Source organism: Octopus bimaculoides, chromosome 25, assembly GCF_001194135.2.
Source record: "Octopus bimaculoides isolate UCB-OBI-ISO-001 chromosome 25, ASM119413v2, whole genome shotgun sequence".
Lineage (NCBI taxonomy): Eukaryota > Metazoa > Mollusca > Cephalopoda > Octopoda > Octopodidae > Octopus > Octopus bimaculoides.
Window position 1 is genome coordinate 20,784,280 of NC_069005.1, and position 9,967 is coordinate 20,794,246.

Genomic DNA, 9,967 nt, shown 5'->3' on the forward strand with positions numbered 1-9,967 from the left:
TATATATATATATATATATATATATATATATATATATATATATGTGTATATATATATATATATGTATGAATGTGTGTGTACATATATATATATATATATGTATAATTTCAAATTAAGTAAGTAATTAAACACTTTAATCTCGAAACGTGTCTGTGGCTAACCGGAGTCATGTTGATTTATTGTTTTTCTCTTTGCCTACGTAAAAAAAGTGTGTTACTGTCATGAAGATTCTTACAGTAGTAGAAAAGGAATTTTTAACTCTTATTTCTAAATTTGGTATATGTGGTGAAGCAATTAGCTGACCCCTAATTATAATTATGTTCATAATTATAGAATATTTATATATATGCATATATATATACATATATATTACAACAACTGTAATTGTTACAACAACCACTAAAACAACTACGACAACTATAACAAAATGTACAAAAACAAACTACAACAGCTAACAAGATAAAGACCAACATGATCAACATTCATGAAACAAAACAATAAAAGAAAAAACAATAAAACAAGAATAAAAGTAAGAAAAGAACAGAAAACCTCTACATACCCACACACACTTTTTTAATATATGAAATCAAAAAACACCGTCTCTAAAATAAGAGGTAGATGCAAAAATACATCGAGTTGTGTCATGCATATAAAAGCAGTACTCCAGTATGGCCTTATAAACATGGTGACTGTGGAAAAAAAAAATTAAACTTAAGAATTAGAGATTGATGTACGTATATGTGTGATGAGTAGGTGTGTGTGTGTGTGTGTGTGTGTGTGTGTGTGTGTGTGAAATCGTTGTTTGCATTGTGTCCAGTGAGATCTGAAACAATGGTTTGCATATTTATTCTTAATGCGTTGTTCCAGCAGGTTCAAATGCAAACGTGCTAGTCACCGTTGTGTATGTCACAGAAGAAGACCTTCTCGCTTTCATGGTGACTGTGTGTTCATTGGCACAAGGGATCCTGTGCTAATGAAGTATTATTGTCAGCTGGAAGCATGGCATAAAATTTTACAGAAAATGCATGCACCATTGGTCAATCATAATGGCTTGGTGCTCTGACATGATAATGCAAGACCACATATTGCCAAAGTCACATTTATGATGACTGTGTGTTCATTAGCACAAGGGATTCGGGGACACAGGTGTCCAAGAATTTCAGTGTCCTGTCAGCTAGAAGTACATAGGAACACATCAGAAATAGTCTCTCTTACATGTGTGTGTGTAGGTGTGTATATGTGACAATGTGTCTGTATTATATGTGTGTGTGTGTGTAAGTAAGTGTATGTATGCACATGTGTGTGTGTGTGTGTGTTTGTGTAGTGGTATGTATATGCTTGGGTATGTGCACGTATGCATTATGTATGTATATATGTATGTATAAGTATAGGTGTATTTATGTGTGTGTGCGTGTATGTAGGGTATAGGTGTTTGTATGTTTAGCCATTCCATCAGTACGTTGGTAACCATACCTGAGATTTTGGACAGATTGAGGCGTTACTGCTGTTTCCTCTGTATATGAAGCAGCGACAGAATGCATAGAGGAGGTGTGGAATACTCTCAGGCTGAAGCAGAGAGACAGAGAGAGAGAGAGATAGACACAGACAGGCAGATAGGTAGATAGATAGGAGAGAGAGAGAGAGAGAGAGAGAGAGAGAGAGAGAGAGAGGGAATTAGAGGAAAGGAGAGAGAGGGAAAAGATAAAAAGAGAGAGATGGACATAGACAGATAGGTAGGTAAATAGAGGGAGAGAGGGAAAGAGAGAGGGAAAGAGAGAGGGAAAGAGAGAGGGAAAGAGAGAGAGAGGAATGAGAAAGAGAGAGAGAGGAATGAGAAAGAGAGAGGGAAAGAGATGAGAAGAGAGAGAGCAGGAAAGAGAAAGAAAGAAGATAGAAATAAAGAATGAGAGAGAAAGAAAGAAAGAAAGAAAGAGAAAGAGAGAAAGAAAGAGAAAAAAATGAAGAAAGAAGAGAACAAATATGTGCAAACAACAATAATAAAAGTCTACTTTGGATTTTTTCAAATTTTGAAATTGGAAATATGTATGTGTGTGCATGTCTGAAAGAATGTGTGTATGTGTGCGTGAAAGAGGGTGAATGTGTGTATGTATGTAAGAGAGTGGTGTGTATGTGTGTGACAATGAGAGGGTGTGTGTGTGAAAGAGTGTGAGAGAATGTGTGCGTGTGTGTGTGAGAGAGAGAATATGTGTGTGACAGAGAAGAGTAAGAGAGTATGTGTATGCGTGTTTGAAAGAGAGAATGCATGAGAGATGGAGGGATTGTGAGTGTATGTGCATATGTGCGTTTGTATGTGTGTGTGAGAGAGAAAGAGAGGGAGTATGTGTGAAAGAGAGGGAGTATGTGTGAGAGAGGGAGGAGTAAAAGAGTATGTGTATGCATGTTTGAAAGAGAGAATGCATGAGGAAAAGGGGGATTGTGAGAGGAGAGCATATGTGAGTGAGAAACAGTGTGTATAAGAGAGGGGGGGGGAGAGAGAGTATACATGAGAAAAATTTGTGTGTGTGTGAGAAGAAGAGAGAGAGTGTGTGTGTATTTGAGAGAAAAGGAAAGAGAAAGATTAAGAAAGAAACAAAATGGAAGTCAAACAGAGAGAGAAAGAGAGTATTTGAGAGTGTGTCAAAACGAGAAGATCAAACATGTGCATACACAATAAAATAATCTCAGTGAAATCCAAATATTGCAGAGTAACATTTATATAAAATATAGCAAAAACAAAACTAAAAAAAAAAAAAAAAAAAAAAAAAAAAAAAAAAGAAAAGAAAATAATCAGATATAAACCAAGAGCTTGTAATCTTACATCTAAGTAGTTTGATGTATGACCGTTCATGTATTATATCAAAATGTACATGTTATGTTAAAAAAGTACATTAAAAAGTACATTATCTGTATTTCCATGGTTCATAGGCATTATTTCCATATAAGTGCTAAAAACGTTTCGTAAGACTCAAAGTAACGTACATACATACATACATACATACACATACATAATTACGTACATATATACATACACCTCGGATGGTTGCTTCTAGTTGTGGTGGAGGAGGTTACGTGGACCGATGACTCTGAGAGCGATGCTGTTGAGAGTCCTAAACTCCTTGTAGGACTATCCTTGGTGATGTGGTCAAAGAGAGAGAACCCAGACTAAGTGCAACCAACCCCCAAAGACCCCCAACAGTGAAACAAGTGGATGATGCTTACAACAATTCTCAATGCCTGAACCAGTGGATGAGGAAGGCTATGCACAACAGACATGCTACAGAAGGCACCACTCAAGGCTATAACTGGGTCAGCGGCATACATACCCACCACTGAGTTAGTCATGTCAGATAGGGCCCCTATGATGTACAACCTTGATTGTGGTGTGTTGGTTTGTATAGCTCAATGATCCTGTGAGCTAGTTATTGCTAGTGGAACACAAGCTCCTAGTACAGCCTCCCATGCTGGATAGGTCAAAGAATGGGGGCCAAACTAATATGGACCACTTCTTCCCAGACATAAAAACGGTTTGTGTGGGGTCAACATCCCAACCTAGAAAAAAGCAAAGTTACTGAAGAGTTGATGACAATTCAATAAAAATTTAAAAAACCGGAAAACCCCACAAAAAAGAACAGCCCAGACTCAAGAATTGTATAGAAAAGTCATTGGTGGCCTATGCTCCATAGAGGGCAAAAGGATTAAGCTCATGTTGGCATAGGAGACTGTTTATCCTTTCATGTGATGGATACTAACCTCTAAACTTTTGATTAACCCTTTAGCGTTCACGTTATTTTGTCAAAAGCTTATTTATTCACATTGTTTTGAATTAAACATGCATTATTTTGTAACTTTGAGAGTTTGTATGAGGTAACAGTTAATTTTCAGAATGACAATGTAGGGTTGGTGTGAGGGGGCTGATCTGACCATTTTGAATATAAAACAGGTAGAATATTTTGGCTGGTTATGGCCAATTTGAATGCTAAAGGGTTAAAGAAAAGAATGGCGATCTTCTTTGGATAGATGCAAAGAAGAACCTGTTTGCAGAAGACTGTAATAGTAACCATGGCAAAACGTGAAACAGGGGTTAGCTATTGCAAGTTGTGGAGCTGTCAGCAGAAATACCAGTGGACTACTGAATTAAATTAAATAGTATATCAATAGTACAAAAAGGCTTAAGGAAGTTTTCTTTGATTGAGTATATGAAAAGAATGAAGAGCTATTGGGATGTAAAATATCCTGATTAAAATTCAGTCAAGCAGCTGCACCATCAAGCTGCATTTGTTGATAAGAAATATATTTTACTTGTCAAAATCAACTATCAAAACTAGAAGGAATAAATACAAACCGAATTATTGTGACTGATTGATTGATGATTGATTGATTTATTGGTAAATAGAGAGAAAAACAGAGTGAGTGAGAAAGTTCACTGTACTAATATGTGTGTGTGTGTGTGTGTGTGTGTGTGTGTGTGTGTGTGTGTGTGTGTGTGTGTGTGTGTTGGCTCTTAGATCCTCCAGTGTTATGGGCAACGAGCCTTCTCCAAGCATCCCAGTGGTTTGCTTTTCTCTTAATTGTACTCAGGCTGATTCCCATTGCTATCATTTTATTCTGGAACATACAACACCATGTCTTCTTTTTCTTCCTTCCGGCATCCACTTTATCATAATGGTAGCATATCTCTCCTGCAGTAATCAAAACTACATGGCAGTAAACTACAATATACCACTTGGTCACCATGTCTTGCAAACTTCTCATGCCAGCTCTTCTCATCACCTCATTGTTTCTGAAACTGTCTTGGTAAGAGAATCCCAGGATAAAACATAGGCAGCATCGATGGAATGCATCCAGCAAGTGATGGATCTACACTGCCTTCTTCCAGGTTTCATGGGTGTAGATAGCTGTTTGGTATGACCATAGATGAGTATAACTGCAGCATTATTTTCTTAATGATGGTTTCTTCATGAAAAACATACTCAGTACACTCTGTAAAGTATGAGGCTGTGAGAGCTCTATAGTTCATCCAAGACATGATACCTCTATGGTACTGATATCATGAAAAAGCACCTGACACATTCTGTAAAGTGGCTGGTGTTTAGAAATGAAACATGGGTGAGATGAAGTCTTCAATCCATCTTGATAAGCAGAGTTCCTGAATATGTGCAGACTCTGACTGTGGAAGCATGTGGCTTATTGGTTAGGGTGTTGGACTCATGATCGTAAAGTTGTGGTTTTGATCCCTGGACTGGGTGATGCATTATGTTCTTGAGCTAAATACTGCATTTCACATTGCTCCAGCTCATTCAGCTGGCAAATATAACAGACTAGTGTCCCATCCAGGAGGAAGATATCTGTGCCACAGAAACCAGCCTTCTGTGTCCATATGACTCAGAAAGGATCTTATTTGGCTGTGACAACCCATCAAACCTATCCTACTATGTAAAGTTGATGTAAAACAACAATGATGATGATGATAATGATATATATATAAATGGTACCTGCCAACTGTGGTACATTTTTGTCTGGTATCCCATGATGATATATTAGTTTGGAAAGAAAGCCCTGCTGCATTTCAAGATAGGAAAGAATCAAACACATTTTTCATCTTAATTGATATATTTAATCAAGATAATATTTCACCTCATTATTTATAACAAAATCCCGTCTATTTAGCTAATTGTTGAATCCTTGGTTCCTTGGTTGTTAAAATATTTTAGGTTTCAAAGCAAAGAAATGCAAGGTCAGTTTTAACCTCTTCACAATTTATGAAGTGTTTTCCTCTAAATAATGTTGCAATAATCTGAACAGATGATAGTCAGATGGAGAAAGGACAAGCAAGTAAGAATAAAGAGGTAAAACTTCCATTTTTAGTGCTATAACCTTTTACTGTGTGACTTTGGCAATATAATATTCATTATATTCACACACAAATTGGAAAAAAAGTTTTGTCACATTTTTCACAAGACCTCATTGATGGGTACTTTCTCAGTACTCAGAATAAAATAAGCATTAATCTTTACATTCTAATGTGTTTGTTTTTTTTTTGTTCTTTCTTTGCATATTACTTTATATCATAGTGGTTAAATTTGTATTAATTTTATCATTTAAAATGAGTTTAGATCAGATCCATATGAGACACTGCATGCTGCATGAATTCAAAAGAAACACGTCAACAGTGGAAATGGCAAGTAACATTGTAGTGCATCCAAGTACTGTATACAATAAGACTATTATTGTATATTTGTTCTGTCTATGGAAATGCAGCTTTAAGTGTTTGGACATACCAATGATGGCTGGCCAGTTTTGAGTTTTGCTCAGGAAATTTTTCTCTCACAGAGTTTTCTCAATCTGGATGACGGAGTTCTGTTAGTATTGTGCTTCTAAAATTGTAGTTGACAAACATCCAAAGCAAACTGTATAGGAATTGGCAAAACAGTTTAACTCAAGTCATATCTTAATCATAAAACACCTTCATGGACAAGGAAAAGTGTCTAAATTTGGTCAGTCGGTCCCACATCATATGATTCCTTCTCAGATTAATCAAAGAGTTGCCCTCTTCTTATCATTGAAGAGTAGACTTACTACAGAGACTTTCCTGAGTAGAATCATCACAAATGATGAAAAGTGTGTTCTTTATAATCATATCCATTTAAAACCACAATGGCTAGCATCCAATGAAAAAGGAGAATCCATTCCCAAACCAGGACTATATCTAAAAATAAGTTATGCTTTTTGTTTGAAGGGACTTGAAGGGTGAAGTCTATCATGGAGTGTTAAACGAAACAAAACTGCTCTGAAAATGGCATAAAAATTTACAGAAAATGCATGCATCATTGGTCAGTCATAAAGGGGTGGTGCTCTGCCATGATAATACAGGACTACATATTGCCAAAGTCACATACATGATGACTGTGTATTCTAACATTTATGATGACTGTGTGTTCATTAGCACAAGGGATTCGGGGACACAGGTGTCCAAGAATTTCTGTGTCTTGTCAGCTAGAAGTATTTTAGGAACACATCAGAAATAGTCTCTCTTACATACCCAGATGACTTAAGAGAAGTACTTGATAGCTTTTGTTACCAAGAAGATGTAATTAGGAAGGGAGGTGGTTGCTCTGAAATATAATAACCAAAATAAGAAAGAGTTGAAGAATGTTCAGGGAGCAAGCTATAGCTGCTGATAGCAAAGATGTTTACCCTTACAGTGAAGAGCAAATTGTATGATATGTGTTAGAACTGCAATGCTGCATGATAGTGAAACAAGGGCCTTGAATGCAAAGGATACGAGAAGACTGAATAGAAATGAAGTGTGTGTGATCAATTAGATGTGCAATTTTAGTGTGCATGAAAGGCATAATACAAAACCGCAGAGAGAAAAACCGAGCTTATGAAAAATAAGATTTGTGTTCAAGAAAGAAGATTGCACTGTTATTGACATGTGGTGCATATAGATGAGGACAGCTGTATGAAGAAATGCTGACTGCTTAATGTAGCTGGAACATGCTGGAAAGGGAAACTCAGGAAGACATGGGATGAAATGGTGAAGGATGAGCTGGGACCCTGAGATTGACAGAAGAAATGACAAAAGACTAGGATCTTTGGTAATATGAGGTTCTTGAAAAGACCTGCCCTCCTCAGAAAAACTGAGTCCTGAAAGTGCTATGTATTATGCTCTCTACCCTTATTACAGTGATTCATCCCCATCCCACACACTATTCCTGCAGACAATCCAACCATGTCATCTCCCTCTCTTGTCCCTCACTGTCAAGTGTATCATCATCATTAGTTTTCCCTCACCACTCTCTTCTGCATCATTCTATCTTCCCCAACTCATGACTCATTGTTCATCCACCCTTCAACTCTACCCATTCTTGCAGTCTACTTCCCCATCCCCTCATTTCCTTCTCATACAATCTTTCAAACCACCCAGCCATCCACCCACTTCTACTCATCTTGTGCCTTGTAGGGGCACCTATGTACCTCATCACCATTATTATCTCTTTGCACCTCCTACTAATCACTTTCTCTTTTCTCTCTCTCCCCTCCTCCTGCTAAATGTGAGTAGCCCTGCAGATCTTCTACAAGAACCTGCCCCATCTTTACATAGTTTAAACCCTTATTACCAAATTTCCAATTCTGAAGTTGACTTCCACACCTTCCACAGGGTTTACAGCCTTGTGACCTCAATAATGAAGGTGGCATGAAAAAAAGCACCTAGTACTCACTGAAAAGTAGTTGGCATTAGGAAGGGCATCCAAGTAGAGAGAGAGACTATACTGAAGCAGACACTGAAGTACAATGTGGTCCACAGACTCATCAGATCTTGTCAAAACATCCAATCCATGCCAACATGGAACATGAACATGAAATGATAATGAAAATGATGATGATGATGTGTTTGGCATGTAAAAGCACCCACTACAGTCTCGGAGTGGTTGGTGTTAGGAAGGGCATCCAGCTGTAGAAACTCTGCCAAATCAGATTGGAGCCTGGTGTAGCCATCTGGTTCACCAGTCCTCAGTCAAATCGTCCAACCCATGCTAGCATGGAAAGCAGACGTTAAACGACGATGATGATGATGATATATATATTCACACATAATAGAGAGACAATAGAGCAGTCACCATATTCCTTTCCATATCGGCTAACTCTGATGAGCATTAGGTTATATAATTGGATTATTACCTAACACTCCATTGTATTCCTAGTGCAAAATCGATTGGTAAGATCAGCTGTAATGGATATATAACAGTGCATTTTGGATAATAAATACACACACACACACATATATGCACACACACACATGCATATACATACAGCTGCCCTCCTTCATATACATCACATGTCCATACCAGCAGTTTTCTTCCTTGCACACAACCTCTGATTCCTCATATGCTCAATTCTTCTCTCAGTACATTTATACTATGTCTCTCATGCACATTTTCATTGCACATCCAATGGTGCATGCTCACTTCATTTCTTTCCAGTTTTCTCATGTCTTCTACATCTAAGCCTACGTCTCACTACCATGCGGCATTGCAGTTCTAACATATATCACACTATATGGGATAAAACTTGTTAACAACAGCAGTAGTAGCTCTCTGAACTTTCTCCGACCCACACTTACTCTGACTACTATACTTTCAGAGTAATTAACTCCCTTGCTGATGACATCTCCTAGCTAGCAAAAGCTATCATGTACTTCTAGCAAGCTGTCCAGGCATTCAAGGAGTCTATTTCAAGTGTGTTCATACAACGTACTGTTCAAGTGCATCTATCATATTCAAAGTTCATGTTCTCTGCTAGTTTGCATATGATTCTACTACATCCCTTTTTGTCCTTAGCTTACTTTGGGTACAGTGTAAGGAGTTCATACTTCTTCTTTTTCTGTATATTGAGCAAGATCATTTCCCTGAAGGTACCAGGCTCTTGTCTTCTTTCCTACTCACTAAAACCTTTGTCTTTTCTAGGTTTACCTTCAAATCTTTCGATCTTAGGTTTAGCTTCTAAGCCTAGAATTTTCTCTCTAATTCCTCAATGAGAACTATATCATCAGCATATAGAAGCTCCCATGAATCGCCAGTCTTAAACTCCAATGTGATGGCCTGTAGGGCTATGATGATTAGGAAGGGTCTGAGAACTGAACCTTGATGGACTCCAACCCTCATGCGAAATTCCTCTGCGTAGTGCTAGTTGACTCACATTATTTAATGTGTTTTTATACATGGCTTATACAGACTCACTTGATATTCATCAATGGTTAGTTTCCTTAATAAACACCAGATGACTTTGTGTGGTACCCTGTTCAAAAGCCTTCTCTGGTCAACAAAGGCCAGGAATAATGGTTTACTCCTAACCAATTATTTCTCCTGCAATTGCTTCACTAGGAACCTCTTCCAAACACAAAATTCAATTGCACTTCATTGAGGTCTATCCTGTCATGAAATATATATATATATATGTATATATA

The 9,967-nt window shown here is 37.5% G+C and overlaps 1 protein-coding gene across 5 annotated transcripts in view; it reads right to left on the reverse strand.

The window, feature by feature from the left end:
• The window catches only part of LOC106875175 (uncharacterized), a 53,536-nt gene that overhangs the window by 18,510 nt on the left and 25,059 nt on the right, over positions 1–9,967 (reverse strand). For 3 of the 5 annotated variants that reach the window (XM_014923207.2, XM_014923209.2, XM_014923211.2), the window contains one exon: positions 1,474–1,566. The exons of 1 other annotated variant lie outside the window; for it this stretch is intronic. In XM_014923207.2, the coding sequence (XP_014778693.1) occupies positions 1,474–1,566 (93 nt within the window). Of the gene's footprint in view, positions 1–565; positions 690–1,473; positions 1,567–9,967 lie in introns of those variants that run through there. One more of the 5 variants, XM_052976564.1, reaches the window with a different exon arrangement.